The sequence below is a fragment of the Salvia hispanica genome, chromosome 4, assembly GCF_023119035.1.
Source record: "Salvia hispanica cultivar TCC Black 2014 chromosome 4, UniMelb_Shisp_WGS_1.0, whole genome shotgun sequence".
In the NCBI taxonomy this organism is placed as follows: domain Eukaryota; kingdom Viridiplantae; phylum Streptophyta; class Magnoliopsida; order Lamiales; family Lamiaceae; genus Salvia; species Salvia hispanica.
Window position 1 is genome coordinate 46,891,109 of NC_062968.1, and position 25,720 is coordinate 46,916,828.

Below are 25,720 nucleotides of genomic sequence, written 5' to 3' on the forward strand. Positions count from 1 at the left end.
TGTACCAAAGTTTAAAACAAAACGTAAATGACGAAATAAACCGGACGTGGGCGATGCCAGTTGAGGGCAAGAGCGAATTTCAGAAACAAACAAAATAGAGGCACTGATCTAAAAGGTGGGGGGCAGAAGAGAAATTAATTTTCTACTCTTCTTTTAACTCTTTTGGCGAGCTTTTCTCAATTTGCTTCACGCCAACGTAATCAAATCTATTTCTGCAACACTTGTATGCGATCGATCGAAATTCGTATTAACTACGCCAATTCGAGGTTACTATTCTAGTCTCGTTGATCCTTCTGAACATTATTTTGACTTTTATTCTCATCGATAGGCCCATTCTATCCGCTGAAGAGATGAGCTCATTTGCTCGGGTTTTTTTTTTTTTTTTGTTACTTTTTGTCTAATTCAGTGCCTGTTTGCTCTATTTGGTGGTAGGCGTCCTCTAATTTTTTTCGAATGCATTGTATTATTCGACATTTCTGCTTAGTGTGTTAGGTTTTTTTTCTTCTCTTTGTTTGTTAATCATATGATCTGGTGTAGTAGCATGCTTCGATAATCGTCACTCAGTACAGTTTTCAATTTAACTTTGTTCATTACTTTTGATGGCTGATTGTTGAATTTATCATTTCTATGCGAGAGCTGATTTGCTTCATGGACCTTGTTCATTTCCTGTATATTTGACTTTGGGAGTGATGGATTTGGATTTGTGCTGATTGTTTCTGTTCAACATTTTTAGGCTAAAGTGGGCGTTTAATTGTGGATCTATTAGAGATTGAATAATGGTTCCGAAGGGCTTGATTTATAGCTTCGTTGCCAAAGGGACTGTCGTGCTAGCAGAGCACACTCCTTACTCTGGAAACTTCAGCACAATTGCCGTTCAGTGCTTGCAAAAGCTTCCTTCTAACAGCAGCAAGTACACGTACTCGTGTGATGGTCACACTTTCAATTTCCTTCTCGATAGTGGATTTGGTATGTGCGTTTTTATTTGTATGCTTATCTTGTGCACTTTACTGCTCAAATTACATTATGCTGTGTTTTGTTTTGGCGTGCAGTGTTTCTAGTTGTTGCAGATGAATCGATGGGAAGAAGCATACCTTTCGTATTTTTGGAGAGAGTGAAGGATGACTTCAAGCAGCGCTATGGTGCTAGCATCAAGAGTGATGATCCACACCCTTTAGCCGATGATGAAGATGAAGATGACCTGTTGTTTGAAGACCGGTTTAGCATTGCATACAATCTTGATCGAGAATTTGGGTGTGTATATGCCTTTTGTTGTATTTTGGGGACATATATGAAAACTTCTATGTTCTATTATCCTAACATTATTCTGGAACTCATTTCCTTTTTGTTTTCCCTGCCAGACCACAGCTCAAGGAGCACATGCAGTATTGTATGAATCATCCAGAGGAAATGAACAAGCTGTCCAAACTGAAGGCTCAAATAACAGAGGTCAAAGGGATAATGATGGACAACATCGAGAAGGTACATTTCAGTCTGTTCTTCTATTGAGGAAAATTTTAAATTCTGATACATTGAGCAGTTAATATGCTTATGTTTTCTAAAGTACAACTTTCAATTGAATCTGTTTAAAGTAAGTTACTGAGATGTAGTATATGATTCAGGTAGTTGATGCTTTAGTCAATGGAGTTGTAGTCATGCTATACCAGTATCTTCTCATGATTCAATGAAATCCAAATTGCAAAATTTAATCATATGCCCATAAGACATTGCTTTTACCCCCCCAACCCCACTCCCTGATACACATGGGAACACACCTAAATACAAAGAGAGCATGCTATAAGCCCAAGGACACAGCTAGTCTTTCCAAGATCACTTTCAGATGCAATCAAATAGGTAAAATGTTTATCCAAAAATTGATAAAACACTTTTTGAGTCATCGATAGTCATAATATCTTATTGCTCATACACAATGAAGAATAAGTATTCCTAGATTGGATGAGTTGACCCAACTAACGGATGCTCTTCTTGCCTTGTTTACTCTCTCTCTCTCTCTCTCACAAACACAAGACATGGATCATATGCATAGACATACTGCACATGAGAAATTCGCATGTTCTTGGGCATTCAATCTCTGTCAGAATAGGAATGATTCTTTAGTTATTTCAATTTAGATAAACTTGGTTATAGGCTTTTTACTTATAGTCAAGGAGCAATAGTCGGGTTTCACTGTTCTTTGTTCTTGGATTCTTGGTTATTAGAAGTGTAGATAAGTACATGGTTGGGTGCATGTGAGTACTCGTAGAATTTGTGGAACTTAGTTTACCGTTTTGTCTCCTTGTCACTCCTCCGTCACTACCTTATGAGTTATGACATTGATTGGGGTCCATTGACGGCAATATATTCACTGTAACTGTCTTTCCAAAAGCTTGTGTTATTTTGTTAGGATTCTTTTTGTTGAAGTTAGGTCTGCCAGTTAAAAATTTCTAGTAGCAGAATTTTGTTATGTCTATCATCCTACAACATCCTGATGTATATAACATTCTTCTGAGTGAATTTCCAACTTGGTGAGAACATTTTCATAAGTAAATTTAAATGTGCTAATAGTGCTACCAGGTGAAATTTTTAACCTGACCTCTCTTGCTCTCTATCTGGCCGTTTAGTCTTATACATTTCTTGCAATGTAAAATTTCACGACTTTCTTCTAATGCCAAATGATGCCGTGACAAGTAAAAAGCGTACTGGTAGCAGGAGATAGTGGTTTGGAAGAAGACGCTGGGGATCGTAGCCTGAAACTGTGGGAAAACATGGGGCAATATTGGACTTTAGAGGAGATGGGCAATGCAGCCCGTTCAGCATGCTATTGAGCACCTAGCCACCTATAATATCATCAAGTGAAAGCTAAAATGTTATTAAGTTCTTAGTCGACCATTTCCTGGTACCTAACATCTCTGAGTGTATTGTTTTTGTTTTCATTGCTGGTCAGAGTCTCCTTCGCTTTAGAAAAAAAGGGTTCAGTAATGTTTTTGAGTGTAAGTGGATTGTGGATGATGTTAAGACTGATTTCTTTATCATGTTTCTCTTATCTTTTCTATCAGATACCATATACTATTATTTCTCTATGTACGCTTATTTAAAACTATTGATGGAGCACCAACATTTGCATCTTTTGTTTTCATTCAGGTTTTGGATCGTGGTGAAAAAATTGAAATATTAGTGGATAAAACTGATAACCTTCAGTTCCAGGTGTGAACTCTTTTCAATCTCATTTTATATAGAAAATTATGAGCTTCTGTTTCCTGTTGATATGTTTACAGAATTGTTATTCAGGCTGACAGCTTCCAAAGGCAAGGGAGGCAGTTGCGTCGGCAAATGTGGCTGCAAAATATCCGCATGAAGGCGATGATTGCAGGAGCCGTAATTGTTCTTCTCTGCCTTCTCTGGCTTATGTTTCGTTGAGATTTGGAAACCTTGGCACTGAAACACGTCACGTTTTTTTCTGGCTTTATTTCATCTCAATGTACAAAAACTATTAGTCTAGTAGCTGTTGTCTGCCTTGCTCACACCCTGGCATTTGGTCAGTTGTACTTTACTGTGGAGATCATTGTTATTTTTGTAAAATGTAAACTTCCAATAATCTGTCATTCAAAAAACCAAATCAGAAGACCAGTCCCCAAACATTCTCCACCATTAAAACTACCAATAATCTTTGCAAGAACAAGCTCCATCTCTGAAATGATGAAACCGACTAATATCCCTCACAACAATATCCCTCTCAAAAATCTTGGACAACAGTTTTATCGCAAGGTGGCAATCACCACACACCCTCAAGTTCTTCACGATCCTAATCAGAGTCCTTGGTGGCGTATTTATAAGCACAAATGCAATCGCAATCTTCTCACTATGATAAGTAAGAGCAGTCTCCTTCTCCTCCTCCTCTATGTCAGCAAGCACGCTCGATGTGCGAGGCGCGTAGCCCTCCAGCCTAAGCAGCCTCGTCATCTCAGAGAGCATAGCGTATATAGCCTCCGTTTGAGCGTGAGATACATCTCCCATCACAAACTCATGCACCCGGTTGCCTAGCTCAACTAGGCTGTGCCCCGGCACTTTCTTGATCCCCTCTTTCATCATTGCTCGCCTCACGTTGTGAACATCCGACCATCTCTTTTCAGCTGCGTAGAGATTAGAGAGAAGCACATAGTCTCCACAGTGTTTGGGATCCAACTTTCTTAGCTGATCTCTTGCAATCTCTGCTATCTCTAGATGTTTCCCACTCAACGAGCATGCCCCAAGCAAAGTCCTCCAGATCACAGCATTGGGTTGTATAGGCATGTTGAGTATGTAGTCATATGCCTTCTGCACTAAGCCCGCTCTGCCCATGAGATCAACCATGCATCCATAGTGTTCGATTTTTGGCACAATGCCATAATCTTTCGACATCTTGTCAAAATATGCAGACCCTTGATCCACCATTCCGCAATGGCTGCAAGCATATAGCACGCCCACGAAGGTAATCTCAGTCGGGACCAATCTCCGTTGCTCCATCTCCTTGAAGAGCTCGAGTGCTTCCTCACCGAATCCATTGACAGCCATCCCTACAATCAATGCAGTCCATGACACTACGCTCCTTTCCTCCATCTCATCAAAGACCTGCTTCGCCTCCGTGATGTTGCCACATTTGGTATAGTGAACCACGAGAGCGTTTACAGCGTGCAGATTCTTATCCAAGCCCACCTTCATCATATAAACATGAGCCCTCCTGCCTAAGGCCAATGCACCTAGATCAGAGCAAGCAGTGAGCAAGCTAACTAAAGTGAAACCATCTGGTTTGACACTGTCCAATCCCATTCTTCCGTAAAGCGTCAACGCCTCGTTTGGCATACCGTTCGCAGCATACATATTGATCACAGAATTCCAAGCCACAAGATCTCTAACCGGCATTTTATCGAACACCTCGAGGGCGCTCTCAACCCGGCCACAGGCGCCGTAGAAATGAAGCAAGGCGTTTTGAACAAACATCAGCGAAGAAAACCCATCTTTCAACGCGGCGCAATGCACCTTCTCCCCCTCTCTCAGCACGGCCAGCTTGGCGACGGCTTTGAGAAGAAAGGGGTAAGTATGGGTATCGGGGTGCGCAGAGCTCCCGCGAAGTCGGCGGTACATCTCGAGAGCAGGGGATGGATCGTCGCTCTCAGCGTATCCTCTGATCATTGTGCCCCAGGTGAATATATTTGGGTGGGGAATTTTGTCGAACACCTGGCGGGCGTAGTGCATTGGCGCCGAAAGAGAGACGAGCTTGAAGATGAGGTGTTTCCCCATGTCGGGGTCGGCAAGGGGAACGCCGTGACGGACGGAGAAGGCGTGGAGCTGCTTCAATTTGGGGAGGGAGGTGGCGCACGAGTACAAAAGCGCGATGCATTTCTTCAGAATGTACGTCTGCCTGAATGCGAATTCCGGCGAGAGTCGTTGCTCTGGTTGCATTGGCCACTGATGAAATTAAAGTAAATACGTAATAAACGAGTAAAGTTTTATTTAAATTGACCGTGCTTCTGATATCATCCCTAACCATACTCCAAAAATGAGTTTTGGTGTATAAATCTTCTTTAATCATACACTAAACATGAGGTTACTTTAAAAAAGATAAAAATTCAAAAATGTGTAAATTTTAAAATTTGTGTAAACGGTTGGAGTAAAATTATATTTTTGCGTCACATATACTCAAAAATAGATTTGAGTTTGATTATAGATGGTCTAAAATTTTGATAGTTATAAATAAATAAATTAATTAAATGGTAGTGAACATTAATAAGTTAATTTTATCAACTTTCACGGGCTAATTGTTTAGTTTTTATAAAATTTAATTATTCACATTATTTGGCAAATTAAGTATAATTAATCTCTATTATTCTTTTTGTCAACTCAAATGGGTTTGGATTATGAATTTATGATGGCGGGGGCGACTCGGGGCAAATAAAGAAGGGATTGGACACTCCTCGCTGATCGGGAGGTCGTGGGATCCGCGGTCGGGCCGTCGCCAGAAGTCGCCGCTATAGTTCAGTCGGCCGTCGCTTCTTCGGGCCACCCAACGTCGCACTCTCGCCCCGAACTTCCTCTGAGTCCCTTCAACAACAAGAAGCACTCCCGTAAGGTGAACTCCTTTATACTTCCTCCAAGGGGAATCTGACTCGCGGCCATCCTCCGGAGTCGCCCCGCCTCGCTCGACTTCGAGCCGACGGAGGGCGTATGGCGTACACCCGGGCAAAACGGCCCACCGCGGCCCTGGTGCGCTCCCACCCCCTTCCGGACCTCCTCGTTGCCGAAGTCCTTCCCGTGCATGGCAAGACTCCTCTTATAGGCAGCTCTAATCTTTCGCCCACATGTTGACGACCCCGCTGGTTGTTCGCAACCAGCTGATCGTCGCACACCTCCAATCACCCCTTGGCCACCCCGGCGTACTCATCCTCCGTCCACTTCCTCCGGCCGGTGGCAGCGGGCTGCGATGACTCGCCGAAGGCCTCGCCCCCTTTCCCCTCCCCCTCGCTCTCTTCTTCCTGGCGCGTTCGGCCGCCGCCGGGAACGGGGAGTATCATCGTCCCCGAGATCGATCCTTATATCATGCAAACCGACGTAAGGTCATCGTTAGAGACTCAAGGCTCTCCACCGGGGAGTCGACGTGTGAGACGGCCGCCAAAATCAAGCTGATGAGGACCGATATACCGCGTCCTCCCGGCGGACTTCTCGCACCTCTCAAGCATCCCCCCGCCGCCATCATCCCCATCATCTCTGCCGCGTGCTGTACTGGGGCATACCCCCACCCGGCGTCGGGCTGACTGCCCGCCGCCTGGCATCCCCCCGGCATACTCCCCCGGTTCCCCCATCGCCCCCGGCGCACCCGCCCATCATCCACCATCATCTCGATTCCAAGGGATGTTAAACCCCGGCCCATTCGGCTCCCCATCCAGTATCCCACAGTACCGTGCGGGAGTCTCGAGGATCCACTCGGCTGCCGGATCGGACTCATTGTTGCAGATCCATCGCTCGATGATGCTCTTGTACATAAAGTTAGGGAGAGAGAAAAACTCGTTAAAACAAGTGGTGCAAATGAAAATGAAACGAAAATCGCGTTTTATATATGATTTAAAAAAAATATCGAAAAATCACACATGGCCGATCGGGCCGCCCCAATGGCGGCTAGGCCGATCGGGTTACGACGAGCGCGATCGGGCCAGCCCACGCCGATCCGTCACAATCGCTCGACATTGCAATGAGTCCAAGAAGGTAGCGACGACCGCTAGCTTGGCAGCTTTGCCCGACCATTGCGGATGCTCTTAGTAATTTTCTTTGGACTTGCAGCTCTAAGAGCATCCGCAACGCTGCCTCATTGCGGTCTCAGTTTCGTCTCGACGAGACGAAATGTTCGACGCCCGACGCGTCCCGGCGAGGCCAACCTCGAGCTGGCGAGACACGTGTCTCGGCGCCATGTGGCGCGCTACTGCAGTGAGGTGGCTGGCGTGACGCCCACTCGCCGACCCGCGAGTGGGCGTCGGATTTATGACGTCATAATTTATTTATTTTTTAAAAAATCTGATTTTTTGAAAAAAAAAATAAATTAAAAAAGAACGGTAATATGACCGCTGAACGGTCATATTTTTAAATTTTTTTTATTTTTTTATATTCTATATATACTCTTCTCTATTCTCCATTTTACACACAAACACACATCTATTCTCTCATCTCTCTCTTTCTTTCCTCTCCAATCACTTTCTATAAAATGATTCCTTTATTTTTTTCTTCTCCTAAATTTAATCAATTATGGATCCATTTGAGCAACATGCGTACCTAATAATGGAAGCACCGCTAGGAAGAAGATCGAAGTAGGAGAAGTAGAGCCGGCGCTGCAGGCTGGCAATTTTTGACACGATACGAACCGGCACCGAAATTAATGGGTTTAGGTCGTGTTGACCCGAAACGGTTCGTGCCGTTAATGGGTTCGTGTCGTGTTCGTGTCTGAGGGTAGCGGGTCGTGGTCTTCAGGTGGTGTTTGAGGTTTTCTTAACGGGTCGTGTTCGTGTTTGTTGTTATCGTGTTTCGTGTCGTTATCGCGTCGACACGATAACGACCCGACACGCACGATTTTCCACCCCTACCGCCGCGCCTCCTAGACGACGCCGGACATACATCCACTATAACCGGGAGGAAGCCGCCGCAAGGTTGGAACGTGATTACTTCAGTCCGAACCCAGTGCGGGGAGATATCTACTTCCGCCGCCGTTTCCGTATGTCACGCGCGCTATTTTTGCATATCGCGAGTACATTGGCGGCACGGGAAGAGTTCTTCGAGAGAAGGGTTCGACGTTGGCCGGCCCTAGCCACACAACGCTCCAGTAAATGTACTGCGGCGATCCGTCGCCTTGCTACTCGGACAAACGGCGGATGCGTTCGACGAATACCTCGCACGTCGGAGAATCCACTGGGCGACTTTGTTTGTTGAACTTCTGCAAAGGCGTCCGGGCAGACCCTTTCACCGCCGAATTTCTGAAGAAGCCAACCACCGCAGATTGTCAGTTTCTGCTCCGTCTTCACGAACAAGTGCACGGATTCCCCGGGATGCTCGGGAGTGTCGATTGCATGGATCGGCAATGGAAGAATTGCCCTGTGGCGCTGAGGGGGTCATACACGAGCGGCCACAAAAGCACCCACCCCACCGTTATACTCGAGGCCGTCGCCGACTACCGGCTATGGATTCGGGCACGCGTATTTCGGGTCCCCGGCTCGAACAACGAGGTCAACGTGCTCAACAACTCCGACCTCTTCGCCGAAGTTCTGAATGGTAAAGCGCCGGCCATCAACTTCGTCGCTAACAATCGCCAGTATAAAATGGGGTACTATCTTGCCGACGACATCTATCCAAAGTGGCCAACCTTCGTGAAGACGTTCAACTGTGCATGCGGACGGTGTCGCTGCTCTTTTTGCCAGAAGCAAGAGTCTCGCTCGCAAGGATGTGGAGAGAGCGTTCGGGGTTCTCCAAGCTCGATGGAACATTATCAAAGCTTCGGCTCGACAGTGGTTTATGGAGAATATGGTCGACATCATGTATACGTGCATAATCTTGCACAACATGATTGTCGCCGCAAGTAGTCCGCCTCGAACGGGAGTGCATCCGTCTTTGCAAGAGCGGTTGTCTATTCGGGCAAGGACACGTGATTCTACCGCCCACGCCCAACTCCAGGAGGATCTAATGGAGCACATTTGGGCAAAATTTGGCAACCGTTAGATGATCGTCACTAGAGAACTCCTTCTTCTGCTTCTTTGCCTCCATTTTTTTTTATTTGAGTTTAAGTGTGCAATTTGTAATTTCTAGTTTTTTAATTATCTCTTTTTTATTTTTTTAGGTATTTAAATTGTAATTTTATTTTATTTATAATGAAGTGTGTTTTTTATTAATTGAATTTGTTAGAATTAAAAATAAAAAAATGAAATTGAATGAATAGTTAAGAGATGGTTAAGAGATAGTTAAGAGATGGAGGGATGCAGGTGTTGTCTCTTAGTTAAGAGATGAGCTGAAAAGTACAGTGGGACCCATGAATAGTGAAGAGATGAGACGGTTAAGAGACGGATAAGAGATAGCGTTGCGGATGGTCTAAATGTGCTTCGACTTTAGGCTTCCAACGTGAACATGGAATTTAGTTTTACAAACCTAAAAAAAAAATTCCAACTGTTTGTGACGAGGCAACACGAATTTGAATTCTATAAATTTCGATTTATCACTAGTTTTGATTTTATACATGGATTTGAAGAACATATTGTTTTGATCATACTAAGCATAGTATATTAATTATTTTTGTACTACCCATTGCAATCATTTCAAGAAATGGTAATTGGACAAATTGTGTTAAAAGAATAAATATCGATTCCAGTAAACAGCATATATAGATATAAATTATTTAAAATTAAATCAGCTTTGAGTTTCAGAATTCTTAATTGCATCACATTATCTCCAATTCTACAACATGTTAGTATAAATTTGTCCACTAACATTGATGACATTAATTTAATTAAACAGAGACGTGGAGGAGCACGTGACCAACTCTGGGTGCAGACACTGCTCATATTCCATTACTCAATTGAGCATCACACACAAAAACACCAATTAATCTTCTTTTTCATTTCCTGTGAATCAAGCAATATCCACACGCACCTATACATACACTATACATACAAATACAATCCCTTCTCTGTATTTACTCCCCTCTACCAAAACACCATTCATCTTGCAACAATATCCAGCTTTATTAATCAATTACTGTGCACCATAGTTAATTCGGGGAAAGAAATGGGGAATTGTTTGGGGACTAGGAAGAAATCGCCGGCGGAGATCTCGCCTTCGGAGCTGATATCTCGGCCATCGGAGCTGATATCTCGGCCATCAGAGCTGATAAAGCCAGCGCCGGTGATTAAGCTGTACGGACACCCGGACAGCTTCGCGACCTCCCACATACGATTAGCCCTCTCGTACAAGCCGGTGACGCTCCAATTCGTGCCCTCCGACGCCCAAGCAAACCCTACGATTATGTACCAATCCGACGTGGTGACGGGATCGGTGGAGGAGATTCTCCGGTACCTGGACGAGAAGTTCCCGGACTCGCCGGTGGAGGTGGTGTGGGGGTGGTGCGGGGCGAAGACGCCGGCGGTGGTGTGGGTGGTGATGCTGCAGCACAGGAGCATGAAGTGGCATCTGGAGAGGATGGTGAAGTGGGCGGAGGACATGGGGGCGCGTGGGGGGAACGCGAGTGGGGATCCGTCGATGGGCAGCCCTAGGATGGAGGTTAAGAAGTTTGGCAAGAGCTACTCGCACCTGCACCAGCTGTTGCTCGAGCACGCGCAGATGGAGGAGATGGTCATGTTTCAGATCCTTGAATCCGCCGATCGAGGTCATTCCATTTTCTCTTTCATATTTATTGCCTTTTCTTAATTAATTCTGGATAGTGTTCTTCAATTTGACCAAGGTACAAGCCCTGTTGCGTATGTACAACTGTTTTTAATTTGCAATAAATGTGAGGTACATCAGTCAAAGTCTTGGTTTTTGTTTATCGTTGTAGCAAGTTTTACTGAATCAGGAATTGGGGGTAATTAGGGCATGATGTTGTTCATGGAAATCAATGAAACCTGCAAATAATACCGATTTTGCTCTCATTGAACTGAAAATTGCAAAATTTGATGCTATTTTTCTGGATTAGAATGGTTATACTGAGGCGTGACAGAAGTTGGTTGATTGTTTGGTTAGGGGGTGGAATGAGGGAATTTTTTTTAATTATTAACATGCCAGTTAGGTATGATTTAGGGCTGTGCAAATCTGCGAATGAGGATCACGCAAGAGACCTGCCTATGATGAATGGTGTAAAAGAGGAGATTAAGATAATAGGAGTTATGAATGTCGGAAGCCCCGACTACCAAGAGGCCCTCACTCGCCTTTTGTCCCGTCTCAACAAATTAAAGGTAGGATTCTCGTTGTGTGCAAACTAAACCTGCGTGATTTATGAGAATTATCTTCACCAGGAAAACTGCAAGCAACACTTTGAAGAGGAGGAACGAGAGCTGCTGCCACTAATGGAGGCTACGGAGCTGAATAAGCTGCAGCAAGAGAAAGTGCTGCAACAATCCCTGGATGCAATGCGTGAGACGCACTCTCACTTGTTCCGTTTCTTTATGGAAGGGCTGTGCCCTCAAGATGGCATGCACTACTTTGGCTTGATCAAGAGATACTGCGACAATGCTCGAGTATCGCTTATGCTGCACATGATGGTTGATTAGTGGAGTTGCTAATGCTATTGTCCCAATTCTTAGAAAAAGGTATACTATTTCTCAACAACACAAAGGTGAGATTGTGTTATTAGTGATTCTAATTTGCTTAATGCAGGTTAATATTGAAAAGCATGATTTGGACCTGCCACCAAAACCTGTTTGTATATCCCCTAAATTCTTTCTCCAAAACTGTTGTTGTAGAAGGTTATGGCGATTCACAATTTTTCTTGAATTAGTGTAGATATGTACTGTAATTTCATTATAGAGGCTGGCTAAGCATCAGATTCCACACACACTTATAGGGGCCAAGCCACTCTTTAGATGTTTCCTTTTAGTTTGGGCCTTTTTCTTTACAACCTCTGTTTGTCTTGAAGCAAGTTGAGGTGTCATGTCCTAACAGGGTGCATGTGTGGGAATGTTATCCATTTGGTAAAGTAGTTGATGTTATCTGCCTTTTCCAATACAATTTACATGATGGTTCTATCAATTGCGGTGCTTTTCTTTATTTATAAAATTGAAATTACTCCAGATAAGATGCATGTCACATTGCAATGTACTAATATAATCTATTGGAAATGAGGTAGCCTTTTCACTTTTGTTAGGCCTCTCTGTACTGTAAGGATGTCTGAGTCGTTGAATTTAATTAATCCTATTTATGAATAATTAAAACTACTAATCAGTTGGTGTGCCTTTGGAAATCCACTGGGGGGATCTATTGTGGTTCCTAATAATAATGGCAAAAACAACCATTGCAACCGAGTTCGTCCAATGTAAGTTGATTTCCAATATTTTATTATTGCATGGTAGAATTTTACTTTTCTCTACTAATTAATCAAGCGGCCATATGTAACTTAAAATGCAATTCAACAGCATTCTTTTCTTCTTCCACCATAAAACACCTTAATTTTAACTCTCCAAATGAGCAGATAAAGACAACGTCTTTACATCAATTCTCAAATCAAACATACCCACACTTAATTTATATATGATCGCAATAAACCATGTTACCAAAATTACTACTCCTACTTAAAATATGGAGTAATAATATTGGTGGGTTCAAAACCCAAAAGAAATTGTCTCGCTATTAACAGTATTTTGGTGGGTTGAAAACCCGAAAGAGATAGTAGGTGTATTTAGGCCCACAATCCACCAAGGCATGTTAGTTATCATGCCCATTTTCTCAATTTATTCAACACTGCCATCATATCATATCACAATACCCCCAATAAATAATAGCAAACCTAAAATTAACTTCAGAAAATAACCAATTTACGTTACATAACCATTATTTTGTACATTTGACAATAATGAACAGGCTAGCAAACAAAACCAACCTACGCCGGTAAGATGATGATGAACTATAAAAAAAAGACACACATACAGACGTATTTTCTAGTTTTTCAGCATCTCAAAATTCAAAAAAATAGTACTCCATATATTGCTCAATTAATAGAGAGTAGAATTAAAAAGCATGCAAATGTAATTATGGCCAATGTCTCCGGCCCTGTGCCTCGGTTTCCTCCGCCGCGGTGAGGGTGGTGGTTGTTAGTACCTCCACCGGCAGCTGCTGCATACAGCGGCGTCACACCACCCCCAGTGGGCACGTGTGATCCTCCATTTCTTGCCCCTCTCCCGCCGGAAGCCCCAGGATTGCCGTGGCTAAATTTGTTAACTGCTCTTCCTCTTCCTTCATCATTTTTCTTCATCTTTTCAACTCTTGCTGCACAGAAATTCTTGATTAAGAAAAACATGATTTCATTTGTTTATAAGTAAGAAATTCAAGGTTTTTAAATGGGAGCTCAAAATATATACCTAGAGAAGTTGCAGATAGTTGAAGGAAAAAGAGAGCCATGAGCACAAATAGCAGTTGTTTGCTTACCATTTTTGCTTCTTTCAATATGCAAACAAGAAAGAAAATATAGCATCTGAATTTGCATTCCACTTGTGATTCTTATTCATATATATTGTCCCTCTCTTTCTATTCTGATTCCATTTTTCTTCTTCTGCCAACTTTACTAAAGTGGAGTAAGATAATTAAAGGTTATATTTCTTGAATATAATTTTTTTTAATTGATCTTATCTTTTGCAAAAAACTTTACTATCGTACAACTGAATCTCCTCTGCATGGTGTTCCAGTAAAATTAAGTAATCTTGTACGAGAGTTATGATTGAGATTTACTAACTCGGTATTTAAATCAACTAGTTTTAACCCACGTGCGATGCACGACGAAATATTTTTTTCATCATATAATTTTAAATTCTTAATTGGTTAATTAAAATGAGAAACAATATAACTATGTAAGATTTAAAATAGAAAAATATACTACATATAATAACAATTCAATAAATATATACTCCTCAATTCATTTTACACCTAAAAACATTAAATTAAACATATTTATTATGGAATCAAGACAAACACAACTATTTGAAGAAACTATATCAAGTGTGACATTTTTGAAAATATGTTTTAAAACAATCCTTCATAGTTCGCTAATAAAAATAATATAAATTACACTTTTAATAAAATAATGAATCGTAACTCATAATATTAAAAACGATAAAATTATGATTATAAAAAAATTCAAATGATAAACTACGCAAAAAAATTTTACATTAATTGGTAACATTATTACATTAATGAATAGTGATACCCCTTTTGAATGTTGGAGCATGAAACATCTATACTATTTTTATGTTACTTTACAATTCTCAATACTATAAATTTTCTTTTTGTAAAAATAGAATTCTTCCCTCTCTAAGAATTGTAAGATTGTGATAAAATTCTCGAACCATATACACCCGGTAATCTAACTATTGTAATCAATGAAAAAAAACAACGCTAAATGAATTGGAAATTACAATGAAAATTAGTCAAGAAAAATCCTCTTTCCGCAAGACAAATTACATCACGGTCAGTGCTCTCGGATTGACATAATATCCCCAAAGATGAAACGGATTCATCCTATGTATATAACATTTCAAACCTGTCAAACACCTATGAACTTGATGGGCTCCAAAAACCGAGCAATACAATGTGCAATAAAATGTTGAGAACATGAGATAGAATGGACTATGGAGAATGTTTTTGTTGGTGTGTAATTCATCCACAACTCTATATTTTTTATAGGCATAAAATTAAGTCATAAGAGATCATGAAATTAAAACATCATAAATTAAAAATTAAGACCATAGACGTTACAATACCTCATTGGCAAAGTGGAATACTATAACACGTGTTATGTTAATTATTTCCAATGGACACTATGTTGAAGGAGTAACGGCATCATATACATAATAAATTCCAATGTCAAATATTAAAATATTTTTATTTGAGTTTAAAGAATTTAATCAGCCATATAAATTTCAAATATTTCACTTTTTCAATAGAATTTACAATATATGTATAGAAGGAGTAACGGCAATGCAACATAGCCATATTAAATAGTAATGGCATATTGTTCAATTAATTAGGTAACTGCAATTTGTAGCCTAATTTTAAAATTGAAATATTATGACATTTACTACACATAAATATTTATAGCAGTTACTACAAATATACAGATTTATTAAACATCACCCAAAATTTATACAAATTCAAATTTATACCTAAAACTCAAAAATATTTACAATTTAGGCCAAAACTCGCCTTTTATATTTGTATAGATTAACAATTTCATTAAATTTGTGTAAACTTTTTGAGAAGCCTTTAGTAACCGCGCTCGCCCTGAGTAAATAAATAATTTTCGAAAGATATTTTTAGGCTCCAAATTCATTAACGAATCTTGTTTTGAGACTCAAATGTTACTTGTGTAGTCAAAACTGTGGTTATCAATCATAGATAAGATAGGTAGTAATATCTTTAGAGAATATCACGAGATCAGCTTTTCCTTAAAATTATGCCAAAAACTAAGGTTTTAGAATTGAAAGCTACAACACGCTTTAAGTCTTTTCTTCCATTGATTATTTAACCTGTTTGCTTCAATCTTTTGTTACCTGGCCTACAGCGCATAGAATCTTCTGTTAGTTTATAAATTATACTAGTGGAGTTTATAAGCACTCCATAAATGAAGTCTAACCAGATGAATTCCAAAAATATTGAATGAATGTTTTAGGATGAATTTTTCCTTTATTCTAAGAGGATGTTTTTGATGTATTCATTTAGCATATAATCATTCGAAATTAAAATTTATAGATAAACATTTCATACTTAGAGAATTTATAATGGACCTTTTACTTTGCTATTTTGACACTCTTCATTCACCGAAGGCCAACCAAGTATTCATTTCTTGATTTACCTATTCAATTTTTGGACGTCTACTTTTGAATTTAAAGAGGGCTACAATGTATACAGATCCAATCTTGTAAAGTAATATTAACCTGCATCTGCGGGAATTAATCTTATGGTTCTGCCGTTCTGGTTATTTTTAATTTAAAATAATAATCTACTGTGACTGACAAAAGGTTGGAAAGCACCGATTGACTGAATATTAAGATATCGAGCACGACGAATTTATTCCTGATGGTAAAGTCCATATGCGATTTCCAACTGTAAAAGCTAGTAGTACTCTTAATTTAGTCCAAAAAAAGCACAGTTAAAATTCTTCGCAGCAGAATTACAGACAAAGGTCATTAAACTTATCGATATGACTTATATCAATCAGGTTAGTTTAGAGGTATAAAAAATGAACAAATCACAATTCATTGCTAACACCACTAAAAACGCATTCATCTTATTCATGCTGCTAACAGTTCAGCAGTAGAAAACATGTGGCCGCTGCATAGTATCTTCTAGGGTGCTTTCACAACAGAAGGGAGAGTCTTGAGAAGTTGCAACGAAGGCCGACGCAGAGTATGGTTGAGAAGAATCATAAAGGTTAGAAGAGTTAGAGCTCCAGCTTGATGGGCAGAGCCTAGTGAAACTGGGACATATGACAGAAGAGTTGTAACCCCCAGGGTAACCTGCAGGAGGGGAGATAAACAAGAGAATATCATCATTTTTAATGTCTTATCTAATGACAATGTTCAGCAATCACTAACACTTCTAATAAGTACTTAGGAGTTTAAAGAAGAGCTCTATGACATGACAGCGTGTAGTTCATAGAGTGTCAATCAAAGCTTGGATCTTAATATAATCACAAGCTGAGTTTATATGCATCTTTATCCTAGTAGTGGTAGGACGGTTCAATTATACTAGGAAAACAAGTCTCAGTTGGGGACTAGTACCTGAAGGGCAACCATACCCATTGTGCTTCCTATCAAAGACCGTATTGCAGGATGTAGATCGAGTTTCCTTGTATAAAACCACAAGCCACCAATAGCGCATAATGATGCAGTAGCAAGTATTCGATGGTCGAGCTGCCATACATCAGAAAATAAACATCAACAAGAAGATAAAATAGCACTTTGCACATCTAAAGGTCTAAACAGGAGTATTTCTGATCAAACAATCCGTAATTTAACTATGCTTTGCATACGTTAGATAATAAGAATGATTGACCAAAGTCACATGCAATGTTCAACAAGACACTTACCTGCACTGTTGCGGTATTCTCAAAGAAATTGCGTATCAGCGGCTTCAGGACCAGTACATCATCTGGAATCCATGTGTCACCCATCTTCGGGAAAGTATTATAGGCACGTCCCTGGATTGATACGTAATCTTAAGATCATCCCAAACAGCCAAAGTCAAACAGTACGTAAAAGTGAAGTCTGAAACACATACTGCATCATTGCCAGCAACAAATGCTCCCGATACAGCAGTTACCCCAACTAGAATGCTAACAGGAAGTGCAATACGCTTGACTTTTGCTGCCCCCTGAACCCACACTCTAGATTCTGCTGCAAGGGGTTCGGGCATAACAACGGAAAGAGCAGTCCATAACAACCCAGTGTAAATAGCAAATGCTGATGTCAAATGAGCTGCAAGGCGGTAAGGGCTAACTCGTGGTTCAGTATACTCAGAGGGGGGTTCCTGAGAATAAAGGTTAGCACATTTTTGAAAAGCTGTATCTATTTCAAGATATTGGAATGTAAAAATATGGTGCTTTGGAAAATTGGAAGTCACCTCTAAACCACTCTTGACCATCCACCACCCAATTAGTCCCTGTCCAGCACCAAGAGCAAATAGTCCAGAGAGCCTAAGTCCCAGTCCAACTGTAATATATCCTTTTCGGAGGAAGTACGAGAAAGGAAGTGCAAACATTATGCCCAATGCTCTTCCCCACATACGGTGGGCGTACTCCATCCAATATATGAACTTAAAATCATCAAGATTCATCCCTTTATTTATTCTGCAATTGACAAAATTGGAATAACATGACAGTGCCCAACTAACGGAACTATCACAGAATTGATTCACACGTTTTCAAGAGCTTTCTAATGAAGCCATTGTTAAGCAAAATTCATGTGTTGAAAACAAATACTAACATATCTTATGAAGAATAATAAGTGGATCTCGTAGCATAGCATAATATTCCAAAAGGTAATCCAGTAGATCAATAAAGAGCAAATTGGAGGATATGTGAATTACCGTTTGTATTCAGGTGATTGCTTGTATTTTTCAAATTCGACTAGCCATTCATCATCCGACATAGGAGGAAGACCACCAGTGAATTTCCAATCAGTCATTGAAAGGCCGGATCTAGTCAGCCTAGTGACACCGCCAAGTACCACCATACTGAAGACCCAAGCAGCAGAAACAAAAAGCCAGATACCAACTGCTTTCTGAGCTTTGGGCCCAGCAGTGACCAGAAGCTTCACCCCTCCGGTACTTTTCGAAGAAATTGATGCCGAATTGGAGAAATTTCTGAATGAGGGTTTACAGAAGTTCTGGGAGGAAAAAAATAAGAGACTTATTTTTCAACCTCATCCATTTGTATCGGAAAATAGATGCATCAACGAATCTCAAAAAAAGTTATCCCAAAGTATTGCCGATGAGGTTAGAGGCAACAAAAATTGAAAACTAAACGATGCAATTTTGACTCCAATTTGCACCTTAATATCTATCAATCATACTCTAAAGAACAAATTCTTCCAACGAACTCTCAAAGCCAGCATCCTATAGAACTGATTGCAGAAATCAATAAAAAAATATGAAGGAACTGTGGAAAACTGAAAATGAAATAGGAGTAGTAATAATACCTTAATATCATTTTGAAGCAACGATCTTAAACCACGGCCGACTAAGCTTCGTGTGACCGAGGCTCCAGGGATAATTCTTTGAAACGAGGAATAAAATCTGGATTGTGGCTCAACTGAGAGTTGAAAATGTGGGGAAAATGTATTGCATCTTGTGGAATTTGATGAGGAAAATTTGAGGGCTACGGATCTGGACTTTCGTAACAGTAGAAGCAATCGATTATCGATCATTGTATAGATGGGCAAAGGTTTTACAATGGCTTTGCTCACAAGCAATGGGGTTTAGGTTGGGGTTTAGAAGAAGATGACGAACCGATTTATTCGATTCAGAATCTGTGCACACAAACCGGTCTCTGTATGAGTTGTGAACCAAACAAATCTGTCGTCGACGTGTAGCACATAGTTTTCACTACTAATTTATTGAATTTTATAAATAATTAAACACTCCATAAACATTATAATTATTATAGTATCAAATTAAATACGGAGTACATCATGACTTAACTTGACAAATTGATGAGATACATAAACATAGTTAATGTTATAATTTTGGTAAGATTGGATAAGGCCCTTGTCTTATATTGGGCTTTGAGTTAAGCTTAATTATGATATCAAACAATTAGAAATGTCCATATATAATTCTCTATCTTGGTATTACTAACTTATCAAACACGCCCCATCACTTAACTTGACAAATTGGTGAGATACATAAACATAGTTAATGTTATAATTTTGGTAAGATTGGATAAGGCCCTTGTCTTATATTGGGCTTTGAGTTAAGCTTAATTATGATATCAAACAATTAGAAATGTCCATATATAATTCTCTATCTTGGTATTACTAACTTATCAAACACGCTTATACTAGGCATGTCCTAATAAATATGAAATGTATGGTTTTTAACACGAAATTTTATAATATAATATTATTTTGTACGTTAATAAAGAGAAAGTAAAGTCAGAGTGAGAGAAAAAATAGAAAATGATATTATTTTTATTTTAAAAAATATTTTATTTGTAATGATTAAAATAAATATTTCATTTTTAATGGAAAAGAGATAATACCATTTAAAGTTTAATTTATTTTTCTATATAGTTTTATCCGATGGCAACCAAAATTTTTCCCTATTAATTCTACTCACTAAAAAATCTATTAATTCTACTTATTAAAAATTTTGTCACTCCATAGTCCTAGATATACAAATTATTAATAAATTGCTTATTCTCTCCACTATAATGTAGTAGTAATCCTTTTCCTTACGATTAAATAGTTTGAATTATAATTATGCATACTATTTTGTGCTATTTATTTTTTATATTTGTAAAAATATTATTATTAGTAAAAATAAATATAAAAACACCACAAATTAAAGACTAACCCTACATTTACTTAATTAAAAAAAAAGTTACAACGAATGGAAGATATGAAGAATGAAAATTGAGATGAGGAAGATAGTTTGAGTGAAAGACGTGAAATGAAGTAAAAATGTGGTGATATATATAGAAGAAATTAAAAAAAATGAAAAATGAGTTGCATCGTCCGGACTATCTTCTGGGCCCTGCAATGGGGCAGAGGATAGGCCGGAGGATGCAAAAAATAGTTCATCGTCCGTGGAGGATGCATAGGGCGCGGAGGAGGGGGCATCTCCGCCCTCCTGTAGTGGTGGAGGATGCATAGGGCGCGGAGGAGGGGACATCTCCGCCCTCCTGCAATGGCGGAGGATGCATCGGACAGGCTATCTTCCGCCTCACTGTGGATGCTCTTAAGCATTCCTTGTTAATCATGCTTGCTTGTGGGAGAGTACATAATTTTTTTGCAGACAATCCAACAAATTCATTTAGGTTCCAGTCAGTATTATAGAATTGGAATCATCAATTTGAAATTCAAGTACGGTAATATATATGAATTTGAAATTGAATTATAATTTTAATTCCTATCAATTCTATAATTTAAATTTTATATTAAAAGTAGAGAATTGAAATTCAAAAGGAACCTTCGAACACTACACACAAACACAGTACAAACATTGCACAAACACTATATAATTTCTTCAAATTCAATTCCATATCACTTATTCCCTTCGTTTCAACTAAGTTGAGTCAAAACTTTTGAGCACAGGGATTAATAAATTGTGTTGAAAAGTAGAAGAGAAAGTAAAGTAAGAAAGATAAAGAGAGAGTAAAATAGATAATGGAATAAAGTAAGAGAAATTTGATGTTTTTTTTTGTCAAAAAATGAAAGACTCAACTTAGTTGGGACATCCCAAAAAAAAATAAGTACGACTCAACTTAATTGGGACAGAGGGAATACATCATAGTACGAAACAAAGAATTTGGAATATAATTCAGTTTTATATAATTTCAATCACGTGTACATGACTTTTTTTTATATGTTTACCTTGTGTACGGAGTAAACAATTATATAATGATTAGAACTAATAGCTAAAAATTTATGTGGAATATTAGTTGATACATGGATACAATTATATAAAATTTAAATAGTATAAAAATAAATTTGAAATTTAAGTACTCCAGTCGTCCTAAGACAATAAAGTATATGAATGGATTTATATTTTCAGTAATAAATCATCTTGGGTGAGTCATTTTCAGTGGGACGGATGAAGTACTCTCTTAGTCCAAGATATTCACATTTTTTAGTGTTTAGGTGGAGTAGGTAGAGAGAAAAAAAAATTAAATATTTTAATGAGGAGAGATGGATTTATTTTCAAATATAGAAAATAGATATTTTAAATGAGACAAACTAAAAATTAAAGATGTATATCTTGAGTGAAACGGAGGCAGTAACTAGTTGTACTATATATATAAAAAAAAAAACTCAGTCATAGTCTAACAAATCGTTAAACCCCACTAGAAAAGTGTAAAACGGTAAATGATTGTCTTAAGCCTTTTGGAAGTGTCTAATTCTACCTCATTTCATGGCCCATGAACCCCAAAGTCACGGTGAATTATTTTAGTGTGTAAACCCAAAATTTATTGCCTTATTGGGTGTTGAAAATCTGTTTTTTCCTTAAAATCACATACACCCAAAAATATCCAATGAGATTTAAAAGAGTAAGAGCAGGCACTCATCCCTCTCTAGCTATGAATATGATGCCAACTGCCCTTATCCTACGAGCTCCACCAATGAGCAGAATCAAGTACAACTAGGTGCAATATTCTCTTTCCATCTGCTAATGATTAGAAAGTTTAACTATGAGTTTGAGTTATTACAAGCTTTTGCTCAATATGTTGTTGTAAAACTGTGACACTGTTTGTTAGGAAAAGTGGCTACACAGTACATGTATGTTTATGATGTCATTTTATACACGTGACATATATTAAAAAATGCTTATGTTATGAGACGCGATAATATTTGAAACACAAAATCCAAGAACTAAGGGTGTCTCCATCGTCGCCCTTTCCACTCGCCCGTCGCGGACGGGCGACCTGACGGGCGCCATAGTGGGCGGGATAGCCGCCCACGCCCGTCCCGTGTGCCTTTGCGATGGCCTCGCCCCTCCCGTCGACGTCCGACCGGACGTCCGCCACTGTGGCGAAGGTCGGACGTCCGATATTTTAATTTTTTTTAAAAATAAACTCTATAAATAGGGCTCCCCCAACTTCATTTCATTCACACCACTTGTGTTGACAAGTTTCTCTCTCTCTACAAATTTCATTTCTACTTCAATGGAGTACAATAGAAACTCCCCCACCACGAGCGGAGGGAACACACCCTCGATTCCCATCGGATCGGAGGGAAATTTTGCGGGGATGAATCCCCAAATGGCGGGGATGGGCGGTATGCCGGCGATGACTCCCCAAATGTTCTACAATATGTACACTTGGATGAGTCAAATGGGTCAGATGATGCCGGGGGCAGTGGGTATGCCGGCAAATATGTCGGGGATGGGTGGGATCTGCGGGGATGGGCGGTATGCCGCCAAATATGGTGGGGGTGGGAGGGATGATGCCCGGGGCAAGTGGGGATGGGCGGTACGCCGCCAAATATGTCGGTGAGTGGGTCGATGCAGCACAGGAGCCCGAGGACGCCTAGGGAATCTGTCTATCGGCCATATATAGATTTGTTGGCCGATGACTCCCCTTCTTCTGTTCCGGAGACTCAGTACGCCGGCATCGAGACTTTCTCTTTTGAGGATCTGGGGCTATCGCCGATCCGTGAAACTCCCCAGGAGGCGGGGCCTGCAAGGGGCAGGAGCAAAGGCAAGGCCAAGGCCAGGAGCGGTGGTAGGGTCAAGGGCAAAGTCCCGAGCTCTTCCTCACACACGGGGGCAGAGGAGGAGGAGGGTGAGGATGAGACTGAGAGGAGGACGATCTGGACCGTGTGGGAAAATGTCGCGCTTGCGAAGGCATGGATCGGTGTTGTAGAGGATCCCTACGTCGGAGCGAACCAGTATGTTGACCGAATGTGGCATCGCATCAGTGCCGCCTACTGCGCCATCAAACCGCCTGGGGCGAAGCCTCGCATCCTCGAGCAATGGCGGAAACAGTGGCTCCGGTTGATGCCTAAGCTCAGTCGTTTTGCCGCCCTCTACCAAAACAACATGCGCATGGTAAGCAGCGGCATGTCTGAGCATGATGTGCGGAGACAAACCTTCTCCCAGTACCCCAACAAAGAGTTGGGGATCAAAGAGTTTAACCAGTGAGAGGCCTTTCTCGTGGTCAAGGAATCGCAAAAGTTTGCGATTGGTGTCGAATCGGGCTGGAAGCGGACGAAGATCAACTCTTCCGGTGAGTACAGCAGCAGTGCCTGGTTCGCACGAGCTCCCCGAAGCCGAGGAAGTGGCCCCGCTACCACGAACAGACTCTCGCCGTCGTCGTCGCTCGATGGGGCAACAGGCTGCGCAGCGGATGGCGAGGGGAAGCGGCAGTGGCAGCGGTCCTACGAGGTCGAATCGGAGGTCCCAGGAGGAGAAGAGGACGACAGCCTCGCCCGCGCGCAGCAAACGAAGACCCTGATGCAGATCACTTTGAAGTGGTATAACACGCACGATCCAGTCTTGAGAAGGCTGTGCAAGGAGATGGTCGACCGATGTCGGCGCGATTTAAGGATGCCACCCATTGATGATGATGGCGTCGAGATTGGGGGCGGGGACGAGGAGGAGGAGTGAGAGCCGAGGGTATTATGTAATTTTATTTTTAAACTATGTTTTTTATAAAAATTATGTAATTTTTTTTAATTATGTAAATTTTTTTTTATGTAATTTTCGTATTTCCCGTTCGTATTCGTGTCGAATTTTAATTCTGTGAATTTAAATTTTAATTGTGAATTAATTTAATTGTGGGAAGGGCTAGTGGAAAGGGCTAGTGCTGACGTGGCATGGGAAGGGCTAGTGGAGGGGCAAGTGGGAGGGGCGCCACCGGAGACGCCCTAAATTCGATAGCATTGTGATTTGGTTTTTACAGAGTTGATGACTATATAGCTTTTTGATTTGTACTTACTAGAAAGGGTTGGGTTGGGTGTCTCAACAATACATGTTGATGGGCCATAATTAGTTTGCATTGCACTCTTGAATGATGGTTACCACTTTCTTCGAATCTTGTTTGTGACAAATGTTCTTGAGCAGTGAATTCCTTCCAATTTAATACGGATTTTCTGACTTCTTTCATACTTTTAACAAACATAGCATCGAATTAATGATTCACAAAAGATTTTGTTCGGTTCATTTTTTTGGACGACATTTTACAATAATTCACGCACTTATTAATATCTGTCAATGCTTTAGAACTCGAATGCAATTTGATATTGTTTATGACTCATTTTAAATGAACTTTTTACTTCAAATCTGAAATAAATATGAAAGGTGATAGTTTCTTTCATGACTACTGCTTTTCAAAGGGAATGAATTAGTCATGCATGCTAAATTAAATAGATAGTATATATATCAAAGGAAAAAAAAGGCAACAGATATATAGTAATTCTCAACTTTCATAGAACTAAACTTGATTCTCTGATAAAAATTAAAATTTCAGCCGCAACAATTCATTCTACACAAAGAAATCTGCTACTGCTATACCTTAATAGTAAGAAGTTTCTTTCTCAGCTTAGCCAATTCTCTATCATTCAACCCAAAGACCTTCTCCAAAAGCTCTTCTTTAATGGCCGATCCAAACACAGCAGATGGGATTCTCACTAAACCAGGATTCTGGCTGTTGAAGCTCCCAATGATTGTGGCCCGCGCCTTGCCTACATTCATCTGGAAATGCAGCAAACCTTTAGGAAACACCATGACCTCTCCCTTGTCAAGAACCTTAGCAAATACGCGGTTCTCTGAATCCACAAAGCCCGAATAGATTCTTCCCTCCACCACGAATGCTACCTCAGTTGCTCTTGGATGATAATGTGGCACGTTGATGCCACCGGGCTCAAAGTCTGCACGGACAAGGGACATGCCTAATGTGTTGAGGCCAGGGAAGACGCTTGCACTAACTGGGATTGATGAGAATCCCGTCTTGCTCGTGTCTCCTGAGGCTTTTATGCCGGAGTATACGAAGTCATCCACCGTGACAAGGGATGAGTTCTTGCAGGAGACAAAGAGGGGCGAGAGTTCGGGTCTGGGGATGCAGAAGTCTTGCAGTGGATCTGAATCAGAAGCTGAGACTAGGAGGCATGTGTATAGGAGAATACCAAGCAATGCTGTTATTTTTAACATCATTTTTTTTATCAAAGAATGAAAATGGAAAAACAAGGATTGATTTTGGATAGTGAATCTGAAAATATCAGAATGGGTTTGAGACTAAACCCTTGAACCTGAAATTATTGTCAGTTTCTTAAGACCAACTCCATATGCAGAAGTTTGTGACATA

The 25,720-nt window shown here is 40.4% G+C and overlaps 6 protein-coding genes across 6 annotated transcripts; 2 read left to right on the top strand and 4 right to left on the bottom strand.

The window, feature by feature from the left end:
* Positions 1–109: 109 nt before the first annotated feature.
* LOC125222637 (vesicle-associated membrane protein 727-like) lies at positions 110–3,613 on the top strand. The gene is made up of 6 exons (XM_048125360.1): positions 110–266; positions 734–966; positions 1,050–1,251; positions 1,359–1,479; positions 3,139–3,201; positions 3,286–3,613. Exons 2-6 carry the CDS (start codon positions 777–779, stop codon positions 3,412–3,414), a joined length of 705 nt encoding a protein of 234 aa, XP_047981317.1. The 5' UTR covers positions 110–266; positions 734–776; the 3' UTR covers positions 3,415–3,613.
* A 10-nt stretch (positions 3,614–3,623) lies between these two features.
* LOC125222636 (pentatricopeptide repeat-containing protein At4g21065) lies at positions 3,624–5,439 on the bottom strand. Its single transcript, XM_048125358.1, has one exon. It carries the CDS (start codon positions 5,434–5,436, stop codon positions 3,652–3,654), a length of 1,785 nt encoding a protein of 594 aa, XP_047981315.1. The 5' UTR covers positions 5,437–5,439; the 3' UTR covers positions 3,624–3,651.
* A 4,629-nt stretch (positions 5,440–10,068) lies between these two features.
* On the top strand, positions 10,069–12,243 carry LOC125223694. The gene is made up of 4 exons (XM_048126951.1): positions 10,069–10,885; positions 11,296–11,450; positions 11,511–11,804; positions 11,872–12,243. Exons 1-3 carry the CDS (start codon positions 10,288–10,290, stop codon positions 11,763–11,765), a joined length of 1,008 nt encoding a protein of 335 aa, XP_047982908.1. The 5' UTR covers positions 10,069–10,287; the 3' UTR covers positions 11,766–11,804; positions 11,872–12,243.
* A 765-nt stretch (positions 12,244–13,008) lies between these two features.
* Positions 13,009–13,748, bottom strand: LOC125185361. Its single transcript, XM_048081885.1, has 2 exons — positions 13,569–13,748; positions 13,009–13,476 (listed from the first exon to the last, which is right to left on the bottom strand). The coding sequence occupies exons 1-2, from the start codon at positions 13,636–13,638 to the stop codon at positions 13,199–13,201; spliced, it is 348 nt and encodes a 115-aa protein (XP_047937842.1). The 5' UTR covers positions 13,639–13,748; the 3' UTR covers positions 13,009–13,198.
* Positions 13,749–16,298: 2,550 nt separating this feature from the next.
* On the bottom strand, positions 16,299–19,241 carry LOC125218495 (cytochrome c oxidase assembly protein COX15-like). The gene is made up of 7 exons (XM_048120174.1): positions 18,900–19,241; positions 18,289–18,587; positions 17,824–18,049; positions 17,482–17,730; positions 17,291–17,401; positions 16,983–17,114; positions 16,299–16,718 (listed from the first exon to the last, which is right to left on the bottom strand). The coding sequence occupies exons 1-7, from the start codon at positions 19,125–19,127 to the stop codon at positions 16,548–16,550; spliced, it is 1,416 nt and encodes a 471-aa protein (XP_047976131.1). The 5' UTR covers positions 19,128–19,241; the 3' UTR covers positions 16,299–16,547.
* A 5,563-nt stretch (positions 19,242–24,804) lies between these two features.
* LOC125224117 (germin-like protein subfamily 3 member 2) lies at positions 24,805–25,698 on the bottom strand. The gene has a single exon (XM_048127466.1). It carries the CDS (start codon positions 25,567–25,569, stop codon positions 24,925–24,927), a length of 645 nt encoding a protein of 214 aa, XP_047983423.1. The 5' UTR covers positions 25,570–25,698; the 3' UTR covers positions 24,805–24,924.
* Positions 25,699–25,720: the final 22 nt, after the last annotated feature.

Excerpts from the sequence above, each read along its gene's own strand:
- LOC125218495 (XM_048120174.1), bottom strand. The coding sequence starts at position 19,127 with ATGATCGATAATCGATTGCTTCTACTGTTACGAAAGTCCAGATCCGTA. Across the intron at positions 17,402-17,481 it reads TTGTTGCTGGCAATGATGCA|GGACGTGCCTATAATACTTT; the intron begins GTATGTGTTTCA and ends GTATCAATCCAG. Across the intron at positions 16,719-16,982 it reads TGGGTATGGTTGCCCTTCAG|GTTACCCTGGGGGTTACAAC; the intron begins GTACTAGTCCCC and ends CCCCTCCTGCAG.
- LOC125224117 (XM_048127466.1), bottom strand. The coding sequence starts at position 25,569 with ATGATGTTAAAAATAACAGCATTGCTTGGTATTCTCCTATACACATGC.
- LOC125223694 (XM_048126951.1), top strand. The coding sequence starts at position 10,288 with ATGGGGAATTGTTTGGGGACTAGGAAGAAATCGCCGGCGGAGATCTCG. Across the intron at positions 10,886-11,295 it reads CCTTGAATCCGCCGATCGAG|GGCTGTGCAAATCTGCGAAT; the intron begins GTCATTCCATTT and ends GGTATGATTTAG. Across the intron at positions 11,451-11,510 it reads CCCGTCTCAACAAATTAAAG|GAAAACTGCAAGCAACACTT; the intron begins GTAGGATTCTCG and ends TATCTTCACCAG.
- LOC125222636 (XM_048125358.1), bottom strand. The coding sequence starts at position 5,436 with ATGCAACCAGAGCAACGACTCTCGCCGGAATTCGCATTCAGGCAGACG.
- LOC125185361 (XM_048081885.1), bottom strand. The coding sequence starts at position 13,638 with ATGGTAAGCAAACAACTGCTATTTGTGCTCATGGCTCTCTTTTTCCTT. Across the intron at positions 13,477-13,568 it reads ACTATCTGCAACTTCTCTAG|CAAGAGTTGAAAAGATGAAG; the intron begins GTATATATTTTG and ends ATTTCTGTGCAG.
- LOC125222637 (XM_048125360.1), top strand. The coding sequence starts at position 777 with ATGGTTCCGAAGGGCTTGATTTATAGCTTCGTTGCCAAAGGGACTGTC. Across the intron at positions 1,252-1,358 it reads AATCTTGATCGAGAATTTGG|ACCACAGCTCAAGGAGCACA; the intron begins GTGTGTATATGC and ends TTTCCCTGCCAG. Across the intron at positions 1,480-3,138 it reads TGATGGACAACATCGAGAAG|GTTTTGGATCGTGGTGAAAA; the intron begins GTACATTTCAGT and ends GTTTTCATTCAG.